This window comes from Astatotilapia calliptera, chromosome 7 (genome assembly GCF_900246225.1).
Source record: "Astatotilapia calliptera chromosome 7, fAstCal1.2, whole genome shotgun sequence".
NCBI lineage: Eukaryota > Metazoa > Chordata > Actinopteri > Cichliformes > Cichlidae > Astatotilapia > Astatotilapia calliptera.
In genome coordinates, this window is record NC_039308.1 from 35211505 (window position 1) to 35236485 (window position 24981).

At 40.0% G+C, this 24981-nt stretch overlaps 1 protein-coding gene across 2 annotated transcripts in view; it reads right to left on the reverse strand.

Annotated features, from left to right (window-relative positions):
* Positions 1-4267: 4267 nt before the first annotated feature.
* Positions 4268-24981, reverse strand: part of onecut2 (one cut homeobox 2) — a 38433-nt gene continuing 17719 nt past the window's right edge. Inside the window, exon 2 of one of the 2 annotated variants that reach the window (XM_026174502.1) lies at positions 4268-4580. In XM_026174502.1, the coding sequence (XP_026030287.1) occupies positions 4291-4580 (290 nt within the window). In that variant the 3' untranslated portion in view covers positions 4268-4290. Of the gene's footprint in view, positions 7024-24981 lie in introns of both variants that reach the window. The other variant, XM_026174503.1, reaches the window with a different exon arrangement.

Sequence of the window (24981 nt, forward strand, 5' to 3'; positions counted from 1 at the left end):
TGAAAGAGACATGTTGGGTAAGTTTGTTAGCTAACTGCATAAAGGAAATGCTACTAGTTTTAAAATCAAATGATAAACAAGGCTTTGGGATGGCCTTTATGCTAACTTCCAGAACAGCTTAAAACTATCTGATAAGCTAGCTAGATAGCTTGCAATCCAAGTAAAGTTTTCAAAAGAAAAATGTTGGCTAAGGTTGTTGGTTTTAATAAAGCTAAATGATTGCTGAAAATCCAAATTGTTTTAAAATACAAGCTAGATCAGCTAATATAAGAATCCAGAATAGTGTATAAGCCAGCTAGCTAACTCGTAATCAAAGTGAGTTCTTTGAATGAAACACGTTGACTGAATTTGTTGGTTTTAATAAAATTAGACTGAAGGTAATACTACTTGCTTTAAAGTCAACCAATGAACAAGTTGAATTAGCCTTTAAGCTAACCTTTAATGTTTAATGTATAACAGGTGATCAACAATAATAATAAAAAACAACAACACACCACTATCAACAGTACATATGCTGCAGGTATGTTCATGCTGGTTAACAAAATGGGTATTTTATTTGGGGGGGGGAGAACTGCTACTGGAGTTAACGGTGAATCTTTGGTTTGTTAGCTGATGAGGTTTCTGTTGTTCTTTTAACCTTTTTTTTACTTTGAAAAACTGCATAGGCACACGTTAAAGACACTCTTCAACCGTGAGAAACACATTAATGTTCTGCCTTTTTTTGGGTGGATCGAAGGGAAGAAAATGGTCAACGGTGTCCTCCGTTCGTTCCTTCCCTCCTTCTCATGTGGTTTTACCCTTTTTCAGTCCCCAACTTGCTTCCCCTTAAAGATTGCCTGACTTAATATCAGGCAGAACAAAGCTACTTCTCCATTCTCGTGGTGTCATCCTTCCTCATGTCCTCCCTTGTCATCGTTGTCCTCCATCCTCGACGTTGTCGGTGCCACTCTTTTTTTCTTTTTGTTTTTTTCTTTTTTTTGGTAATAATTCTCTTCCATCATCAGTTTTTCCCATTTGTTGGAACAGTTAGGTGCAGAAAAAAAGTTTTCTTTGGTTTCGATTTGTCAATAAATAGAAAAAGTCTTAAGTGTCCTTTTTTTTTTTTTTTTTAATGTTAAATCGTTCTTAAAGCCTTTGGCTTGCCTCTAACCAGGCCAAGACTCAGCCTGGGGTTTCTAAGGAGCAGGGGCTGCTGACTGGCGCGTTTCCTTTGGTTTGGTTTCCTTTCTTTTTTTGGTTTGATAGCTTGAGTGAAAGATGATTGATGAAGTGACTGCAAATGGTAAAGGCTGCCAAAACTGAGCTGGAGGTGATGGTGCTTGAGGTTTTGTGGGTTTGTTAGTATTTACATCATGCGTAAAGGCTGTAAAGTGTGACAGTAAAACCTTCAAATCAATGGGTATTGGAGGATTTGGTAGCTATGGATGCTTGGACACAAGGACAGTCACAAATATGGGGAGAAGAGTCTAGTTTTTGTGTCACAGCCCATCTGTCTGTTGACTGTCCATCCCTTTTACCAAGCATCCAACTTTCCTACACTGCAAACAAACTACATTTTTGAGTGTTGTCCTCAAACTTGCATTGCATTAGAGCTGATCTTTTCAAGTTGACATTTGCTTTATCTTAATAAATCAGCACAATTTGATGTACACATTTATCAAAGATCATTTGTTTGCAGCAAATGCTCTTTTCCAACCCACTGACCCTCTGGAAGAGACAGACTAACCAGGCATCGTCTTTAGATTGTCCTCTTTAACTATTACAAAGGCCCTGATTCGCCTGGACAGTTTGTCCTTCTTGGGCTCAGATGGTTAACTGGTTCTGCGGATGTGTTGATGCAGTGGGAGGTTTTGGTTTGCTTACCTGTGGTAGCAGTGAGGGCAGATCAAAGCTTTCCAAAAAGCATCTTGGCTTAAAACTGGATTTATACCAAAAAATTTTCAATCCAGAACATTCTTTATTCTTAAAAAAATTTAAAGTTTTGGTTTCAATATTTTTTGTGGTTGACTAAAAAAGAGCGGTAGAAATCACTCTCAACATAACGTAGCCTTGTTTTCCCAATAATTGTGCTTTTTTTTTTCACAAATTTTGACTTAAGGGTCCAAAGAAACCAATGTAGGATCATTTTTGTGGCATCTTTCCGATTTAAACTGGGGATAATGTCAAGATTATAAACCTAAATGTCACCTGCTTAGTGTTTGAATAGATGCAACTAGATGGTGAGAAAAGGCGGCTGGCCGGCCGATGCTTATTTAATGCCAAGATGTTTGCAGGGTTCTTGCGGATGACTAATTTAAAGCCCAGAACTTCTTGACATTTTTTATTGTCTTAGATTTTATGTTAATAATATTGAACTATTATCCCCATCCTACTTTTAGTTCACCACCTTGAGGATCACAGATTTTGGTCACATGGTTATAAATTTCAGCTCTAGTCTGACTTTCATTGGTTTGAAAACCTCGTTTTTCTTTGCAAACCAAGGTGGTATTAATGCTAAGATGCTTTGTGGAGTGTGCTGCCCTAATGGATGCGTTTATGGTAACAGAAGTGATGGGTAGGTGAAGCAAGGGTAAACTGGAGCTTAGCTTTGGTTTGGCTGTGAATTCAGGGAAGTGATTGGGAAATGACTCTTTAAATTTGTGTGTGTGTCTGCAATCAGTTTGTGTGTCTGCATGTTTGTTTGTACATTCGTACAGTACATTATGTGACAACAGACGCTGAATGGATTTCAGCCACTGTTTAAAAAAAATGGCATCCTGAGTTTTCTAAGATGTGATGACCACTCGGCTTGGCAGAGAGCCCCGGTTCTATTGCAAAGAAAATGTGCTTCAAGATTGTGCTCACGTACATCATATATATTCATATATTATACAGTAATACTCCATCAAACGCTAAATATGCTGAGAAAGCTTGTAGTTGGCTCAAATTATGAAGAAGTTGCATGTGCCTTGGTGAGTATTTGTGTGTGTGTGTGTGTGTGTTTGTGCTTGCATATTTTGCCATTTCCTAACTTAAAAAGAAAAAAAAATCCTCACGTTCCCCTTTAAAGAGCCAAATCTTTACATGTTTTATCCAAAAAGCTATGGAAATTTTGTCATTTTATAAACAAGAGTTGGTTATTGATCACATGCATTTAAGGGATCGGCGTCCTATTTTCACATTAAAATTTGTATAGAACATGTTAGAAATCAACTCCTCAGTTGTGATAAAAACAGAGACTGCACAGCCAAAAAATCTTCCTGAATAATATATAAAAGACTCTTTGAGCTATTAAAGGCTGAATCTGAATTTTGAGGGGTACGATTTGGAAATTTACAAGAAAAAAGGCTAAATTAACTAGATTTTTAGTGTGAAATTTACAGGAAATATACCAAAAAAAAAACAAACCCTCAAAATCTTTAAGGAAGAAAAGAACATCAAGAATTGTATAACAAATAAGAAATCCTGAAATGAATGAGGAAAAACTCTAAACTTTTTTAAAGATTGAAGTCATAACCTACAGCTAAAATTGTGAGATTTTTATTGTAAAATTTTTAGACTTTTTTTTTCTCCTGAAAATGCTGTTGTATATCAGATAAACTGATACATTTTTATCAGCAGAATACTGAGCTGGAGTAACTATTAATGTTATTTTGAATAAAACTGTCCAGATATCCTGTGAAGAAAAAGAACTACCTTCTGTTTTCAAGATAAATAACAAACTTTGATTGTGCAGTTTCTGAAACCCAGCTTCTAAATTAGGATTCTTTCGTGAACTGATGTGTCGGCTTTGGACATTTGAGATTAGAAATACCACAAAATTTCCACACAACTCCTGCTTATCTCCGAGCTTCTATCACATTCTGTGGTCTTAAAGCTTTCCTTGCATTCCTGTTTGGTTGGTTTCTAGCTTATATTGCATAATAGAAAACACGCATCGTCTTCTCGTCTTTGGTATTTGGGCTAGCGTGTCAGCTTATTGTCCAAAAGGAGACATCAGCAGTGAACGTCAGTGAGGTTTGAATGCACTAAAGATTAATTTACCCTTCAGCTTCTTAATGGATGTATGATGAATTTGCAAAAGGCGGTTTGGCTAAAACAAGTCGTGGCAGTGAGCAGCCCCTCTCTCAGTTTGTCACTCTTGACAAAAGCAAAAAAAAAACCCAAAACAAAACCAGACAAACAAAAAGAGTAAAAAGTTTGGTTTTCCTCCACGCTTCAACTGGACGAAACCTCAACCCGCGCCCTCCATCCCTCCCCAAAATTCCCACCCCCTCCCTGACTCCCCATTCCCCTCCTCGCTCTCTATTATCACGCTTTGGTACAAGTGCTTGACGCTGAAGATTGGCCGCCAGGGCTGGCTCCGTCGTCTGTCCATTTGTCCAGGCTCCGGCGGCGGGCGTTCATGAAGAAGTTGCTAACGGTGGTGAGTTCGAGGCCCAGCTGCTGCGAGATAGTGAGCTGCATCTCTTTGGACGGCCGCTTGTTCTCCTTGAAGATGGCCAGCAGGGTGCGCCGCTGCAAGTCGGTAAAGACCAGCCGCGACTTCTTTGGCGTATTGTTGCGGTCCTTCGACGTGTCCTGTTCCTTTCTCTTGCACGCTGCAAAGCAAGTGTGAGAGGGTGGGGGAAAGAAAAAATAAGAGGGGAAAAATAGAAAAGTGTTATTGTTTGCATTTGAACAACAGTTAAATATTGGAGGGGGATCTTGCAGTGTCCCTCACACGAAACACAAACAGAAGGTCTTGTTTACAGATGCTCATGTTCCTGTGTTGATCTGATCTGTGTACCTTCTGTCTCGCCATGTTTTCCATTGTGCCACCGGGCTGAACTTTACTTACTTGGCTCATGCTGTGATGTTTCACTGATTAGAAAACACAGGAGTTGCATGATCGTTTGGTATCTAAGTGTGCTTTAACCTCTAGCCTACTTGGTTCATTTCCTGATGGATTTGGTTGTATAGACTGTGGTAAAATCTGGCAATCAAGCTTTATTTGTGTAAAGTGAACAACCAGAGTAAGACTGCACTGAACTTTGAATTCTCATCTGTTGAATTATGACAGATATACTCTTATGTGTGATTTTGTTTAATACCATCAGGACTGTGTACTGTGTTTGCTTTACTTGCCACCTTGCTGTGAGTGTTTCTTCCAACCTCTGATTATGTTAAGATGGTGTACTTGTTTTTTCTGTGCACCTTTTTCCAAAAAGAAAAAAAAACTTTAGTTTTGCATCTGCCTGCCTAAAGCACATCATGTAATGCTCAAAAAGTGACCTTTAATATTTGAAGTCACTCATTCTTATTCTCATGTCTGCTTTAAACTTTAAGGATCCTAACTTAGTGAAGTGGCCTGGCAATATCTTCTTACAGTCACAGTAACAGCTAGTAGGATTCTCTAAATAGTAAGGAAAGTTACTCCAGTGCTTTCTTTTTTACTTCCTTTAGCAGAAGATACACTGGAGCATCCTTAATGAGAGGAAAGCAGACATTTATTTTCCATAATTCAAAAGGAAGCACTATCTGATTGTCATTGCGTAAACTTGTTTCTGCCACTGAAAAAACAAACAGTTGAGTTATTACATTTGAGTAACTCTAATGTAATAACTCAAAAATTAACTCAAAATCAAGAAAATAACTTGAAATTTTGAGTTATTAAGTTGAACTTTTGAGATAATAACCCCAAATGGTGACTTCTGGTTGCCAAAAAATGTTATTTTCAGTGGAAGAAACAAGCTTCTATGTGATGTTTTTCCAGCAAGTTGAAGGTAGGCTGACCTGTGCTAAGTCTACCACACCTGTCCCCAATTAGCCAATCAGCCCTTCTAATACATACACAGCCCTCCAGTCTTTCTCCTCCTGCTCGCTCGACTTTCTTGCCACTTTTTGTTCTTGTTGCAGTTCAGCAGCTCTTTGTGATTTTCTGGTTTTGTTGTTTTTTTTATTCGTGTATGACCTTTAAAGCTGTTTGTTTTTAACCTGATGCCTGCTCCTTTCCTGTAAGTGTTTGTTTTCGCTGACTGCCTACGTGTACAACCTCAGCCTGAATCAAAGATTTGGATTATTGTGGGCTGGAGCTGTCTCCTTTATCTTGGTGTAGAGCTGCATTTTAGCCCGATACTTGCATTGACCCTCTCTGACTAGATCAGAGTGCCGAGGGATCACCATTTTCCATCATGAAGTAACTGTAGTTTTTCCTGTCACTGATTAACACCTGAAATGTGTCTGCTGCTGTATAGCAGCCAGAGAGGGCAGAGGAGGAGGATGAGGAGGTCTGTGTGTTTGATTTGATTACCTCCCTGAATTAAGTATGCACGAGTCAGAGCTGATCAATACGAATCAGGTTAAGGACTCAATTCAGTCACAAAACTATTATGTAAGGGGAAACTATCCTCTCTGTAAACACACACACAGAGTGACATCCCTCTCCCAGCTTTGTATCTCAGCATTTAGCGACCTGACAAGATTAAATTAATTAAGGACAGCACCTTTATTTGTTTCCCTGTCTCATTACAGGAACAGATGGATTTAAAAATGCACCGTTCCCCCAGATATTACCTTTTAAGCTCAGAACTGGCCTTTAAGGAGTGACTAGTCCTATAAACACAATCAGTCCTTGTACCATAACGACAACTTTGTTTTTTTTACTTGGTCTGAGAGACATTTTTCTGTTGGTTCTGACCATTCATGACCCTGAAATATTGTACATGAGTAAAACAAACACCAATTAAAGAATCTGACTAAGAAAGGAATTGGTGATTTTTGCTGGCTAAAACCTCGTTGCGGAGCATTTATACAGGTTCTGGTATTTTTGGAAACACTTTTTTGGACTTTTCTAGGAAAAACTGCCTTAACTTTGAAATATGTTCCCCCTTTGAGTTGAATTTCAGGAGGTGCCTTTCAAAAAGGCGTCTGGAGATAAGTGTGAATGTCTTTGTGTCTGTGCTGTTAATCATGTGGGGAGAGATTCCTCTTCCTTTGTTCTCGCTGTCAGGAGTCTTGTGGTTGTAGTTAAAGTGTATCACTGACAGGTGGCACTGTTGATCTCTGAAAATGAAGGCAGCTGTTACCAAAAAAACCAAAAAACCAGCATTGAGAAAATATATTCATCCTCAGAGATAGAAAGGGGAGAGTCAGAGAGTCATCTCAGAATCATCATGACTGTAGAGAAGAGATATGTACAACAAATATCAATAATTATATTTTAAATCACAACTAATGACTTTATTCTGTACCTGCTCTGCATGTTGAGCCTTTTAACCTGTTTCCTATATATTCCTAATTATTTAACTATTTTTTTTAACAGTGCATTTATTTCCTATGTTTTCTTAGGACTCCTTTTATAATTTCAAATTAGATTTTAAAGATTGTTGGTTATTAATATGAAGGTAATTAGAGGGCTTAAAATCTGCCACAGGTTTGTTAATTCAAAGTTTAAACTAGAGGCAAATGTTGGACTTTGGACACGACTATTTACTGGATGATCTTTGTGATAAAATATTTAACTGTGAGCTAACAGACTGAGGGAGGTACACCACTCTTCATACTTCTTATTAACAGCTTTCATTGCTACCTGTTTCTAATACTGCTGCTGTAGTTTACCCCCGGCTTTACACTCGCTTTAATAGGCGTGAAACAATGTTCTCGACTTTGAGAAATAATATTTCATATTTTGTGTGTGAATTTGAAAGCATGCACAGCTTCAGTTCTACTGAAAGGCTGAGAAGACGGAAAAATGAAATCTTAAGCGATATGAAATGGTTAGAATCAGCTTTTTATCAGGAATATGTGACCCCTGCTCAGCACATAATCCCTATAACTGTTGTTTTTATGTGTTTCTAAAGTTGATTTCAGAATAAAATGTCACAAAAGAAATATTTACTAAAACATTTAAATTCAAGTCCGAGGCATTCAGAGTCCTGCAGCAGTCAAAGCCACCACAGACTGAAGTTTCAGCATCATACACTCCCAGATGGAAAGCCTTTTAGTAGGCTGTACACATACTCTTGAAAAAAATTTAGATGATCCGCGTGAAATTTTCAGAGCTGCAACCAAATCAATTTTACACCACTTCAAGTGCCGCAGCCTAAAGATATTGTAGCATCATCATTGGGAAAGCTGCACCAGTTCAGCCCAGTGTGGCATGTTTGATGCAAGTGTTTTTGTGAGCTTTGAGACCTCTATATCATCAGTGTTAAATAATCTATGGATGTAGCAAAAATCATACAAATTATAAAAATGTATTTTAAAATGTTAAAATTTAATTTCTTTTTTTTTCTTTGTATAAACTCCAGTTTCTAAAAGGAATTTTTTTTGCATTTCAGTGTTAACATCTGTGACACAGAACAAATTCTTTTTATATTATGGGACTCATTTTATATTAAGTTCACTCAACAGTGAAACTACCCTTTCTGTCAGTTTATCTACAATTTAAATCCTGATATTCCTTAATGTATGCAAAAGAATCACAAATTCAACAATAAGTCTCAGTTTTTCTGCGTGATGAATAAATGCTGCTGTAGTAAATGAAACAAATCTGTCAGAATGACTATTTAGGCTTAAATTGTAAGAAATAAATGTATAAAATTATAGGAAAGCTCTATTATGTCATTGCCTAAACTTATGTAATTATAAAACCAAGTTTTGTTAATTCACAGAACTCAATGTAAAACAGAGAAATTTAAAATATTAAAAAATAGGAACTTACTTGTCATTCAATTGTTTATATATTGCTCAATTACTTTTCAGTCACAGGGCAGGTTTTTATTAATAGGAAAAGATACAAAACCTTTGGAAAATCCACTTAAAAGTCCCCTCCACATTTTCCAAACCTGTCCAGTGGGCCAGGTCGGAGTCTTTGCTGGGTTGATTTTGTCCCATAAGCCTTATGTTTCACATCTGTGATGTAGAGGAACAGTAATACCCATTGGTACCCTGGATGGTTAGATCTGTGTTCTGATAATTCACTGAGCTGTTTGGCCATGGAAAAACCCCAACATGGTGCACGTTTTTTATGCAGATGTTAATCTTAGAGCGTTTCTCATCTATGTCGTTCAGCAGTCGGTGATCCTGCTCTGTAACTTTATGTGCTCTGCCACTTCTTGGGGTTCCTAAACACTTTACAATAATCCCGCTCACAGCTGATCGTGGAATATCTAGGCTGGAATGACTTGTTGCAACTGTGGCATCCACTTGAACTCAATGAAACTGTATGTTTGTAAAGGCAGTATGCATGGCTAGGTACTCGCTTTTATACACCTATAGAGGTGTGGTCTAATATTTTTTATCTGCCAGGCTTTGTTAAAGATGCTCCATTTAAAGTAGTTTGCCATGCTGTAAATAGATTTTAAATGTGCTCTCTCTGACTTTCTCGCTTCCTGCTTACTGTAGCTAAATTAAAAGCAGATCAGCAGCAGTTCACCCCACACAAGTTTTTTTTTAACTTAAAAAAAGTGCAGACACATCTACGTATAAAAAAAGGGAGCAATCAAACACAACCACCCCTCTTCCCTCCCGTTCCCCACACACACCCACACACACACGAACACACGACATTCAATGGAAGCACGCTTGGGTGGTTCATTCAGCCTTTTTTTTTCTGCCCGCGCCCTCTTCTGTTCGAGGTTACAGTAAGGATCAAACACACAATTATATTATTCAAAAGGGGTTTACCGGTTTGAGGAGGGGTGAGAGTAAAGGTGGGGTGAGGGGGTGGGTGTTCTTTAAAGGTAAGGGCTGAATCAATGGGATCAATAAGGCAGGGCCCCTCTGCCTTTCATTAGCTTTCTCAGCCACTCTAGACATCCGAGTGTTGCTAAATGTGTCTCTAACTGCACACGAGATCAGCAGAAAGTACTGAGAATCACTCCTGTTTTTTTCTCTCTGAATCAGCTGTCATGTTATTTTTACATCATCTGAGTAATCATCACTGAAATCTCAATTAAAGCATTTCCAGCACAATATTTACTCTCATAGTCATCTATGTAGTCACAAGTTAGCCTTAAATAGAGCTAAGGCTTTTATTGTCTAACCATTATCTAAAGTCTTTGATCTGCACTGCAAATTTTCCACTTTTATACTAAATTGCAACATTTATAAAAAATGATTAAGTCATCCAATAACAGTTTACTTTTGTTGTTGAATTGTTGCTAGAGAGCACACCAGAGACGTTATAATCCTGATTCTAATGGAAAACTTCAGTCTACCTGGGGATGAACTTTTTCTAGTTTCTGAGATGGGTGATACATCTTCAATACTTCAGTATGGCTATTAAAAGTAATTTGGCGAACTGAACCAAGACTGTGTTTCACAGCTAACTCAGTTCTATTAAAGCAGACATAGGTCATTAAGGGTTGGCCAGTTACTATGATCCATTTTATGTGAAATCAAAAACATGTTTCAGAGTAAAGGAACAGAGAATATTTTTTTTGCTAAGCTGCAAACTCTGGGTGCAGTTTCTCTAGTGAGCAGTTGAGGCTCACTCCAAAAGTGTGTCAGTTTCCACAAAGTCTTTACAGCAGTGATAAACATCTTTACAGACTGCAACAGAAATGGCTTTTATCTCGATAAACAGACTTTATTGCTATTTGGAGTTTGCACAAGTACTTCATGTTGGTGGTCGATTGGTCTAAATTTTTAGACCAAGTGGGTAAAAGGATCAACTAGTCGCGTGCCACACCTTCACCCCTGAAAGGCAATCTGTCTCCAACAATTGTGGTTACATTCAGAGTGACCACTGTCATTCTCAGACAGACTAATGAAGGTTTTACAAATAGTTGCCATCTAATTGCTAAATGGAGACAAATTGCCAACACGCCAACAAATCAGTCTGAATCAGTCTGCAGTAATGAGCACGACTTCCGACAAGTCTCTGCAATAGGAGACTTGACTCTACCACCTATGCCATTTTGTTGTTAAATCGCTATACTGCTGCAATTATGTCAGTATTTGTGGATGAACTTCTGTTTCAGATCTATCAGGTTCTGGCTGGACTCTCTGGCTGGATGTAGTTAAACAGAATTTCTTTGCATGTAGAAGGCAACAGATTTGTAATTTTCTAATTTCACACAGTTTTATTGCAAACAGATCGCATGTAATTGCTCACTTGGCCCAATTCACCCACCACTGATGGCAGGCCGACACAGGCTTATTGTCATCTTGTAGCCATCTTGATGCACCAAAGTCACTTTGCAGGCGACACCTGACTGCGAGTGGTCTCAGGCTGCAGTCTGCTCTCATTGTTTTTCTGAGTGTGACTAACATTAAAGAACAGTATAATTAGTAATATTAAACACACAATATTATAATAGACTATAAAAAATTGCTGAATTATTGTACATATACATTAAAATGCATATGTTACCACCTTTCTAGTGGGAACTACAAAGAGCTCTTTGTATGAAGAGACATGGAAGGTCAGGTAGTAGACATGGCTACAGTTACTTTGCTTCTTTCTTTGAATCAGCTGAAATATTAGTAACAAAAACCAACAGAACCAGTGAGCTGGTGGGAATAACATATCAAGGTGCACAACCTGAGTCAGTGAAGAGCTAAAAACCACCAGCTTTACCTAGCATGGGCTCTGAGATGCTCATTAATTGCTTGGATAAGTGAAGACTTTGACCGTGCAATGCCAGATTGAAACCGCACTACATTCACTAATAATACATGATGAGAATCTGCACAAAACAAAGGATGGAGCACCGCTGTTGCAGAAGAAAGGGCCACAATCCAGCTGACAGTCCCTCACTTTAACACACATTTAAGAGCACTTCACTGAAGTTAATTATTAACCAATTCTGAAGAAGGCTGATATAAAAACCGATCTTATGTATCTGAATCGCAGGTCAAACACAGATGTTGTGCACATCTGTGCTGAACTGTTTAAAAACACAATCAGCTTCTCTCTCCCACCTCAGCTCATGAGGTCAAGTCTTCCAATATGGCAGCTGAGAGGCACTACTCCACCTTAAAGCCCTTTCTCTTTTCATTTTTGAATTGGGGGGGGGGTTGAGTCAAGTACAGAGCCTCAAGAGATGGTAACACTCACAGCAAACTCATCAGTGTATCATACAGACGCTTTAAGAGTCAAGGGCCAATAAATGTCAATAGAAACGTCAAGTTGATGTTTTATTGAAGCAGCGATTCGAAGTGAAAACACAGATATGGAGCTCAGATACACCCGTGATTATAAGTGGAAACTGAGTGGAAAAAGAGGGGTGCAAGAAAAAGTTAGGAAACACAGAAAGGAGGAATGGATTATCAAAGATGAGGAGAACGTGACATAATAACCAAAAACAGGAGGGCTTCATTTTCAAACAACATCTGTTAGTCTAGGTTAGTCTGTGTACTGGGTCTCTACTTGCTGTTTTTGTGAGCCTCCTGTCTCCCATGTCTTGCATTTAGCTTTACATTCCTTCCCTATATTCTGTTCACCTGTCGCTCATTTTTCCCCATTTGGGTTCATATATCAACCTTTGAGTGTTAGGAGTGGCTGTGTGGAGACAGGAATAGGACCCAAGGTGCAGACTCCGGAGACAGTCGTGAACTCAAAACAGCTTTAATGTAAAACTCAAAATATAACATAACTGGAAAAAAAAAATCAAAATAAACTTAAACCAGCGGACTGACAGAACACAAAACTAGGTAAACGGTAGATCGCGACTCAGACACAGAGAAACACAGGGCTTAAATACACAGAGGGAGCAATCAGGGAATGGGTAACAGGAGGGAAACACAGCTGGGGCAAATCAGGCCTAACGAGACAAGGGGAAGTGAAACCAGATACATTAACATCAGACATGGACTTTCAAAGTAAAACAGGAAACACATAACACAGGCTGAACCAAAGACACAGACTCACATGCAGGCACTACAACAGAGGGAACAGAGACGTGGGACCAGGGCAGACACAGACACTGACTGGACACGGGGATATAGCGGACAGGGGAGACAGCAACTAAGGATTACACAGAGACAACCCATAAGACATAACTCTAACAAAGAAACCAAAGCATAGAAATGATAAATAATATATAAACTCAAAACCCTGGGTCAACGACCCAGGCATCCTAACAGTACTCTCCCCTAAAGGGCTGGCTCCCAGACAGCCCAAACCGAAACACCAAAACAAAAAAAACAACCCAACCAGGGTGGGCGGCGGTGGAAACAGGATGAAGGGCTCGAAACAAACCAAACAAGGAGTCAGAAACCAAAAAAGAAAAGTGCAAACACCGGAGCCCGGAAAGCAACATAACAAAACACAGGCTCATGACAGGCGCAGGCAGCCAGGAAAAACAGGTCACACAAAGTTCAGGGGGCCGGCCCGGAGGCTGACGACCCAAGAGCCCAGAAAAGCGTTCAGGGGGCCTGCTGGACGGGAGGCACCGGCGGCGACCGAGCAGGTCAGGAGGCCGGCCGGGCGGGAGGCACCGGCGGCGACGTAGCTCAGGGGGCCTTCCATGACGGCGGCATAGTCCAGGGGGCCGTCCATGACAGCAACGACGTCCGGTCATCAGCCTGGAAAGCGGCCGAACAGGACGTGCAGGACGTGCAGGACGAGCAGGACGAGACGGCATGGGAACCTCAGGCGCAGACGAAGCTGAACACTCGGAGGCTGGACCAGGCGGAGCTGCAGAGGCTGAGGCTGGACCAGGCGAGGGCGTGGGAGCCGCAGATGGTGGCGCTGCAGGCGAGGCAGGCTGCTGGACGGGCCCCTCGGACCCTCCGGCGGAGACAGGAGGCTGAACAAATAGGTGAGCTAATGTTTGAGCTATGGATAGAAGCTTAAGTTGTATTGACTGTTGTAACGATGGTAGTAATGGTGGGTGAGGTGGTGGATGAGCACCAAGCTGAGCTATGTCTTCCGAGCCTACGGAAAAATGCTGGACGGGCTCACCTGAGCCTCCAGCAAGGACAGAAACCGGTGCAGGGGCCTGCTGGGCAGTAGCCGCTCCCACCCGCGGAATAGGCACGGGCGCAGAGACTAGCGGAGCCTCAGCTGGCCTGGAAACTGGAGCAGGGACAAACTGGGCCCTAGCCCCCCCTCACCCGAGGAACTGATACAGGTGCAGGAGATGGCTGGACCGCAGCTGCCCTGGGCGGAGGAGCACCGGAAGGCAAAGGAGCAGGCTCACTGAAAACTGGCTCATCAAAAATAGGTGACGACCCTTTCCCACCACGTTTAACAGTCTGTACAGCCCTAGGTTTAGCAGTGTTCACAGTCTCAGAAAAAACAGACTCGGCAAACTCAGGTTTTAATTTGTTCCCACCCCAACGAGCAGACCTTGAACTAAAAATCTCAGACGAATGCTTATTGTGATGAACTAGCGCGGGAAGATTCAAACCAAAACTGGCCTCCCAATCCAAATCCTCGTCGAGAAAAGAAATCCCAAAAGTGTCTGAGGTGAGTTCATAGTCTTTACTGTTTAACGGCTCTGGTGGCGTTTGGAAAGTGTAGTCCTTTTGACTCACCACCGGAGGTTGCTCCGAAGTGTCCTTATGACGGCGACGTGAGCGCCGTTTCCTTTGGGCAGAGGTAGCTGGCGGTGTGAGCAACTGAGCCTCTGGTGCACAGAACGGTGACGCTGAGGCCGGAGCGTGAGCGCCTGAAGCTACACGGAGGACTCCCAACTGAAGCGGCCGCATCTTGAGTGCCAGCGGAGCAACAGGTGGAGACTTCTGGCAGCTCCGGGGACCGCCGAGAGCCAGCCGAGTGCCATGGAAAATGCGCCCAACGTCAGAGGTAAGCCATGGCTTCCAGCGGAGTTCCTCCTCCAGCTGGGCAAAGGCTGCTCGGCGTCGCTCCTGAAGTTCAATGTCTGCTGGGTCCATAGTATGGTCGCGATCTTCTGTTATGAGTGGCTGTGTGGAGACAGGAATAGGACCCAAGGTGCAGACTCCGGAGACAGTCGTGAACTCAAAACAGCTTTAATGTAAAACTCAAAATATAACATAACTGGAAAAAAAATCAAACTAAACTTAAACCAGCGGACTAACAGAACACACAACTAGGTAAACGGTAGATCGCGACTCAGACACAGAGAAACACAGGGCTTAAATACACAGAGGGAGCAATCAGGGAATGAGTAACAGGAGGGAAACACAGCTGGGGCAAATCAGGCCTAAGGAGACAAGGGGAAGTGAAACCAGATACATTAACATCAGACATGGACTTTCAAAGTAAAACAGGAAACACATAACACAGACTGAACCAAAGACACAGACACAGACGCACTACAACAGAGGGAACAGAGACGTGGGACCAGGGCAGACACAGACACTGACTGGACACGGGGATATAGCGGACAGGGGAGACAGCAACTAAGGATTACACAGAGACAACCCATAAGACATAACTCTAACAAAGAAACCAAAGCATAGAAATGATAAGTAATATATAAACTCAAAACCCTGGGTCAACGACCCAGGCATCCTAACATTGAGTCCTGCATTTGGGTCCTAAACCTGCACTTCATGACAATTTTGTGTTCTGTGTATTGCTCTTTGCAAGTTTTTAAATTGTAATTTTAAGGACTTTAGTTTTGCATTTGTTATAGATGCATATTGTTTAGTTTTTGTAACTTTTTTTCATGATCTTCATTATTATTATTAATATTATTATTACTACTGCTACTACATAATAATAATACAATAACATAAACTCAAAAGTAAATGAACTAAGGGGGAAAGAATTGTTTCCAATGCGTGAACATCCACAAACCAGGGACCAAACCAAAATTGTTAGTGTGAATATATTATTACTATGTTGTGCAGGAAAAGTTAAATCATGCATGCACATTCACCCTTTTTCTGAGTTCAAATACGTTATGGAAATGTTTTTTAAAAATGAACATCTGAAAATGTGTGCAGTTTCAAGACAGTTGCTTCACATGTGGTGAGAACTTACAGGTTGAAGTGGAAATACATTAAACCTTCTAAAGCCCAGATTTTTCTTTCACATCTTTAAGAATTAAAAAACACGGTCTAGCTCTAAAACCAAGTTTAACTTTCCCTTCATTTTCCCTCCTGCGTTGTACGATGCTATAGGAATGAAGCTTATTATAAAGAGTAAAAGTTTGAAGGGAGGAAGTGAGCGAGCCAGCGAGCATTGGTTTCATCTTACAGACGGGGAGAGGGGAGCTCAGCAGAGTCATTACAGACTGTTTTCATCTCCACCACAGAGATAGATCACAGCCTGGCAACTCCTCCGTGACAGCCTCGGTCTCCACAGTGCCATGCAGGAGTCCAGCTGCTGATGGACGCCAATTCCCACTTTGCAATACATAAAGGGAATGGACGAGTCGCTCACAAAATAGTGACAAATTCCTGTCGGACGGTGTGATGGCTCAGAAATATAGTGGTCTGAATGACAGTGGATAAAACGGGGCACAGTTCAGGGACAGGGCTGAGTTTTAGATCACCAGTATTAGAAGTGCTTAGAGATGAATGCACAATCCCTTTCTTCTACTCGTAAAAACAAAAAATAGGAAAACTATAAGCCAGAATAATAAAAAGCACTAATACATGTGTTCAACATAAATAAAGGATACAGATTACCTGTGACATGAAACCACATGCTTATTGGCTAAAAACCCTTCAATCACAAGTCAACAACTACTGACTGCGTGGGCTTCACAGTCAGACCCCGAACAGAAACTTCATCATCACCATCTTGTTTTTTGCAACCAAGACGGTGACGATGGAAACATAAAGCAGGACTTTAGAAACCAAAGTGATCTTTTATACTGGCTACAATCAGTCCTCACAGACTCCAGTGTTAAAATGTTCAAATTTACATCATAAATAAACATGTTTAGAGACTGCTACAAACATCCGATTTGGTCTTCATGGACAGTTTACCCTGTCATAATAACCATCTGAAGGTTGAACTCTTTTGGAACTGACATTAAGGCTTCAGTTTTTGTGAAATTGTTATATTTTACTAATGTGCTACTACTTACTTTGAACTAATGAGCAAGTATCTGTTCCTGTGCTGTAAACACCATAAAAGATGGACATAGCCTCAAGATGAACATCTTCATCACTTGCATCTTGGTGTTTTGAAACGGGACGTCACAAACACAGACTCAGATTTAACTGAGGACATAAACTCAGAAGGAAGGTGTTTACTGGGATCAGACCTAATGGCTGTTCTTCCCAGAAACTTCTATAGTCTAAAGGAAGACAGAAGACAGAATGCCAAAAGTTGATTTGGGTTATTTAAACTGTTTTACATGATTTGTTGGCCTATAATCTGCCAAACGTGTCAGTCATGAATTATATCGATTCATTTTCAGCCAGAAAGAAAATTCCTATCAAAAGATAGAAGTTGCAATCAGCTTTTGGCACAGTGACTTTTAGAGATATGGTCTCGAGGAAAGCAGAAATTGCAGCAAATATAACATTACAGTTATGTAACGAAATCTTAAGTGACCAAAAAGGACTGGATTTATTATAATGTGGGTACAAAAATGCAGAGTCATAAAGATACTTGTAAAACAAGTTAGTTATTTAATACATAACCCCTTCATAAATAATGTTGATTAAAGTCTGTTTACCAATATAACCAAAAATATCACACATAAAAACATAAAGAAACACTGAAAATTACTTTCTGGCACAAAACCTGGAAGCTAAATCCATCTTTTTATACAGCCTACAGCTATCATCCAGTCAAACTGTCAATGTAGAACTGTGCCCTCTCGTCCAAAGATGGTCACTGCTGCCTCCAAGAAGAAAAAAATAAAACAACATGGGCCAAAATGGTCAAAATGTTGACACAGACAACTCAAATCAATCCTTCAGCATTCAGTCAAGCAGCTGTCATTAAACCTGCAATGCTCTTAAACTTTTGGGAGTAAGAGTAATGTAAGAAGTCAGGGTAGCTTATGTATATTTAACATTTGGAACTGGCAAATTTAAAGACTCAATCTCTCACTTTCACTTGCCACACCTGGCTAGCAAACATTTCACGGTGAATTCCAGTGATAAAAGGTAGTTAGCAGCCCTAAGATCAAAGCACACTGCAACATGATTGGAGGCTTTTTGCTAACTTAATGCAGAAGTTTTTCCAGGTACCACAGTGGTGTCTGCTTGCATGGTGCAGAGAGATGAATTGTGGGAATTGACCCCACACACAGGCTACAGAGATAAACTTGAATTCAGTCCTCCTAACAAACCAACAGCACGATGGCAATGACGCTACGCCTGGGTAGAGGGCCGATTAGTTAATAAGCTGGACGCCATGAATAAAAAAAACACACCAGAGATCAACAAAGCACAGAAGCTCAAACAATGGCTTTAACACAGAAATGAAGCGAGGGTCATGTCACCACCAGATATTTACTGGAATGTGCAAAAATGTTTGTATGCTTATAAACTTCACAGTTAACACATGTCAGACAATTGATATGAGTGAGAGGCCCTCAAATCACTCTGTGTCAGGGTTCAGTACGTATTACTTACATAGTTTCACAGTAAACAGGTCACACTGATCACCAAAGCATATTGATCACAGGCCATTGTTTCCTGTGTGAAACCACCTCTGTATTAAAATCAATGATTCTGACTAAACTGCAGCTGCCATTTTACTTCTCCTCTGTCTGAGACGGAGGCAGATGGAAGGAAAAAGAGGAAGACTGAGAAAAAAAGAAACCGAGACGCAGACGGAGAGAGTTTGAGGATCAATACAGCTGAATATAAAGCCACAGATGTCTGTCGGGCCTTTGCAGACAGACAGGCTTCATTCAGCAAGAAACAAAAAAGGATATTCTTGCACAAAAGGAAGTTCCTCTCTCTCTCTTTCTTTCCCTGCCTTTCTTTGCATCTGTGTGTGTAGATTTTGTGCCATCTTCTGTTTTCTGTTCATCGTTATTTCATCTTTTGTCCTCTTTCTGTCCGATCCATCATTTCCCCCCCTCTTTTGTCTCCATTATCTTTTTAACTATCTTCTCCCTTGTCCTCCCTTCTTCTTCTCCATCTCTCCTCTTCCTTCCTGTCTCCTCACCGCTGCCTCTCTGTCATTTCCCCGCACCTTCTCCTCCTCCTACCTTACTGTTTCTCTCTCCTCCTTCTCCACGTCTTCCTTCTCGCTCTCCCTCACTCTGTGATTCTTTATTCTTTTTTTTTTTATTGCACCATTACCACTTAAGCTCTGATATCCATTACACAAAGGGCATATAAGTGCAGGGTAAGTAGTAAAGTCGCCCTTCAACACACACTTCCAGGCTTGTGTGTGGCGCCATGTTTTGGACGCTTCGACACTCCGTCATGGGCCGACCAGGCCGAGCGTTGTTTGGGTTCAGTCGTTAATCAGCTGTGATGCTGTTAATGTGGGCGAACCTGGCGCGGTGTCACACGCCCCTACACTGCAATAACCGTGACTGCTAACTGTCATTTAGTGCTGTCTGCTTATCTCAGTACTATAACTGTAATCTGCTGCTATGTGCTCAAGGTTTATGTCTTTATTTTATTACTTTTCTGCTAAAACGTGCAGTGACAAAATCCAGTTGACTAAATCTTACTTCATTTTAAAAAACTAACAAAAACAAACACTTCTAACTGAACCTTTAAAAGGTACTTGTTGTATGTCATTTGTCTTTTTAATACAAATACAGACACAAAATGACCTCTGCTCCTACAGACATCTACAGCAAACCAGCCCTCAGCTCTGAGTTCTGTAAACACAGCTTAAATGTTCATCTCAAGACCTCAAAACAGAACTTCACAAATCGATGGCTGATATTGGTAGTTACATTCAATCATTACAAACACGTCCTTATTTACAGTGGTGGGCTGCTGAATGAAAAGACCTCGGAAAAACCTAAAAAGAACCACACACACACACACACACACACACACACACACACACACACACACACACACACACACACACACAGACTGATATAATAATGTAGAACCAGGTCTCCGGCAGCCATATGTGTGTGTAATGTGTAAGACAGAAGCTAAAGCACAGCATGTCAGCCTGGCAATCATACTTGATGCATCATATCTCAGCACTCAGAAACAGGACTGTAGCACTTAGCAATGAGTACTCTACTACTGTATAACACTGTGTGTGTGTGTGTGTGTGTGTGCGTGCGTGCGTGCGTGCGTGCGTGCGTGTGTGTGTGTGTGTGTGTGTGTGGTCATGCTTAATGCACCATGGTGCTTTCCTGCTTCCGTTTTAAGAAAATAACCGGAAATGGAGACACAGACTAAAGCCTCTTTGTGCTTCTTTCTCACACAGACACACACTCGAGAGCATGAGTGAGACTGTAACAGTTTATCCTCTGATGTCTCCTTTAAGAATACAGTGTATGTCAGTAAGTCAGCTGAGAAATAAAGAGCACTCACTCTGTTAGACTCTAAACCAGACAAATCCTTGTTACCTTCATCTCCTTTGATCTTACACTATATCTTTTTTTGTATTGTGTCTATAAAGGCATGTAGATGTGTCTGTCTAAAATACACAGAACATGTTGACAAGGAACAGGTTTCCCTGACCAATCGCTTTTGGCAAATAAAAAAAGAAATGCCATAGCCAAACTGCAATCACCTGACAACTCCTTAGCTTTTTACAAAAAGCATTTGCCTTCATATATGGACTGTAAGAAATAACTGGGAAACACAACAGGAAATCTTGGCTGGGAGATGTGTTATCTGTATATCTGCTGCCTCTGTGCCTTTTAGCTGAAACACTGGCTATCACCCACAGAGGCTAATTCATCATATGACAGGCGATGGGTTCCCACATTGCTTATGTTGTGACCCAAAGCCCAAAACTCAGAGAAACATTAATCCCAAAGAAGCTATAAATCAGAATAGGAGGACCTCCTATAATTATTGTCAGCTGCCCGTACTCTTCCTGCTGATGCAGTTGAACCAGTCTCGTTATACTGAAATGCCTGAAGTGAATCCTAAGACTCGGCTGTGTTTATGAAACTGTTAATCTTCAAATACTACAGTGTTCTAACAAGCCTGCAAACCACCTGGAGACGCAAGCATCATCAGACAAAACAGCATGAAATTATGCCACAGGATGTAATGCATTGGGTTCAGGCTTTACTTTACTGAGGCTTTACTTTGGCCTGTGATATGATCAAGTTCTTTAAAGTTAATTATTCCATCCGTGTTCAGTCTTGGTGTGTCAGAAGGGTTTCCACATGTACAGACTGATCTGTTTCATGAGTGATGTACCGAGGAACAAAGAGAGTCTGAGAGAAAGAGTATTCAGAGTACGTAATCACTGAATCAGTGTGTGTGCAAAGATGGTTTATCAGTGTGTAATCTGTATGTCCACACAGTCTGTGGTGACATCACCGGACAAAGGTCTCTCTGCCCGCCCGCCCGCACACACATAAACGCACACACACACATTAATGTATCTCTACTTGTTTACCAGGACAAACGGGCTGCCCAATCACAGAAACTGGTGACTCAGTGATGTCATTGAGCTGATGAGGAAATGGCCTCAGAGGAGTTTGATGTCATCCACCTTCATCACTCACCCTCTGTCTTGCTTTGTGCCGCCTTCTCTAATTTTTCATTTTCTCTCATTCACTTGCTTCCCGTCCTCTCTAGTTCCGTCCGTGCAGGAGCTAAGGAAACTTTGTTCAAATTCATGCTTAAATAAACATGATGACAATCATCTGAGTACATTACAAATCTGTGTTTTTATAGATATGTTTCCAATCACTTGGTATGTTTGCAATGAACAGGGTGAACCCAACTGCAGAGCCTCGCAGCTCTATGAGGCAGGAGGATGCAAAAAATACTATAAAGAGGAAAAATATAGTATGAAAAAAGAAAAAATATAGAAAGTCTACCAGAAAAAGGGAGACTGAAGGGACTACAGAGGACAACCTGACAAAGGCTGAACGCAATATAAATATCCAGAACCAAGGAGGGATAATAAGGCGCACGTGAACGACATCTTTATCTGCTGACTCAGACACTGGGCATTATCCACAGAGAACTTAACACAGACCAAGGGAGAAAATATTGGTGAATACCGACACCTAAGAGATGCACAGATGAACTATTGCTAGACCTCCAGTCTGTACACGATTCGGCTCAAACTGCCTAAAATGTACAACCTGATATCACTGCTGTTAAGTCTTCAGGTTCTGATCTGTTTGACAAATTGTTCTCTTATATCCTGAACAATATTTTATACATTGTGGATTCACTCAGACCAGCCATAAAAATAAAACCAATAATCCTGTTACTATGTTAGATCCTCATATTCACGGACCTAACATAGCATAGCATCTTTATTAATAGGTTACTTGTAATGCTAAGAAACCAGGCAATTTTAAACCAATGACTCCATGTTAGCATCCTTCCCGTTTACATCAAATATTATGAGAATTGTAGTGGCAAAAAAGTCACATTCATCCAAAGTTAAAAACAACATAAACCAAGGACATTCGCTTTTTTCCACCAAGATTTACAATACACACATAATAAATTATATCCCTGTATAAATGATTAAAAACCCATGCATTCAAAGGGTTTAAATATAACAAAGTAAATAAAAGTTAATAAGAGCAAGAAAAAAATTACATTAAAACATCCTTCCAAGAGAAAGAATGAAAATGTTGAGAGAAAACACCCACTAACCTTTAACCTGCTGAATATTGACACTGAGGATAAGTCAGAGGGAAGCTCTGTTTGGACATTACACACACACACACAGTAATAGGTGATGAGTTAACTGATCTCTCAGTACCTCTTTCTTATCAGCAATGTTTTTTGGAGGCCTGAAGTCATCGCCGCTCTGTCTCACAGCACAACGGTCCAACAGAGAGCAAACACGAGCAGAAAGATAATAGTCTCTGATCAATAGATTGTATTGTAATCGCTGATTGATCAAAAGAAGGTTGGTCAACTATAAACGTACATCCTGGCAAACCGCTCACCGCTATGTTTGTCTCCAAACGATCAGTGGCGAGCGATTTGAGTTGATCAGGTTTCCTGCTTTGAGAGATGCAGATGCAGCTCACTTACGTTTAGTCTGAAAATGTATTTTTAAAATTGTATTTAGATTTAAATATCTGATCTAATATGGCTTAATCTTGATCAAAAAGTTTAATATTTATTAACCAAATCAAATCAATCAGTAATCTGCTTCCTTACTTATTTGTACCTTTATTTCCCGTGTTTATCTTTGGCTTTTTTCTCTGACAAGCTCCTGCCCGCTCTCTCCTGCTAAACCTGTCTCCATTAAAGGTTGTAATATCTACAATTGGATCCCATCCATCCAATATGAAACATAATCCAATAACAGACAGATTCAGCTAAATGAATCCAGTTATGTGGCCCAATCAAATAGAGGAGGATTCCCTTCAAACCCATCTGTCTGATACACATCAATCTGGGTGCTTTTAATGCTTTTACCACCAAACTGAGCGGAGGTGAGCACAGAAGAAAAATAAGAACAATCTGACCTTCAACACTGGCTTTCTTTTCTCTGTAAATTTGGCTTTGATTTGGACTTTGTCACCACAAATGATAAGAATAAAAGGTCAGCAAAACAAAAAGTACAAGCTCTGTAGGTGAGATAAAGAAAAGGCCATTACTGCAAGAAGAAACCATGAAGTAGAAAACAACAAGATTCAACAAAAGAGGAAATTTGGCTTCATGCATACATTAGAACAAAGAGAAATTAGGCAGTCATGGCCCATGTTTATTTTTAAATGTCTGTAGTTTTCCCTTTTCACAGGTTTTCTCCTGTGTTGAATTGTGGTTTTTAAACCCTCATCTTTATTTCCTGAACAGTTAAGGTAATTGTTCCCACCTGTGTCTCATTTCCCAATAACGCTTTGTAAACAGGTTCTCTTGTGTTTTGCTGTTACTGCCCTGTTCAACTGCTTGTGCTTATTTTCTGTGATCATGAAAACTGTCTTGCCTGCGCGTGTGTGTATGTACAATTATATACATGTTATCTATATATTTTTTCTGTGTTTATGTCCTTGTTTTTGACCTGCAAAGTGATTACTGTACCACATGCTGTACAATTTCTAATGTAAAAGCTGTGCTATCAAGACATGCATAGTGGTTTGCAAATGGTTATGAGATGAGAATCAATACTGCAAAAATCATCCCCTAAACAACACAACATTTTTCACTGGTGTATTAAACTGGTAGAATGGTAGTCCACGTGGCTTTAAATACAAAAATAAAACTATTGTTGCTAACAGTTTTCCACGAAAAACAACTTAAAATATAAGGAGTTTTTTCTTTAAAGGGGAAAAAAGAGTTAAATGTTTGAACTTTAAATGTAAAACCTGATTCCATTTAAATCCATTATTTCCAAAAGACTAGATAATTTTACTCTCTGTATATTTTATATATTTTATTTATATATATATATATATATATATTTTATTATTATTATTATTATTATTATTTTATTTTATTTTTTTACTATTTAATTTGTAAAAATGTGTATACACACACACACACACACACACACACACACGTAGGAAAATATTTAGTATACACATCCAGAAATACATACACTATTATATATTGTACATATATTTATTAGTTTCAGGTTGGCCATTCTTGTATTTTGCTCGTTTGTGTTGTTGTGTTTGCACATCTCTGTTGCTTGTGGGGCTCGCACACAAGAATTTCACTCGCATGTGCTGTGCCAGTGTGCCTGCACATGTGATGTGACAATAAAAAGTGATTTGATTTGATTTGATTTGTGATTTGATTTTATGCTATTGATGTGCAGTGACCTTTGCATAAAGACAAGCATATAACATAAAATAAAACCAGAGTGGTTGCCAGTGAGGATCACATCTCTCTCTCTCTTTTAAAGAGTATTAAAATATTAATATAACAATAAAAATCACAGCTGAAATATATAAGACTTGAGCACTGTATGACATGGTTAACTCTCAATATCTAAAAGGGGGTTTAAATATTTAAAAATAAAAGTCGTGTTTCGAAAATGACATAGAGTCCAATGGTTTTGAATCAAGCCCAGAGACA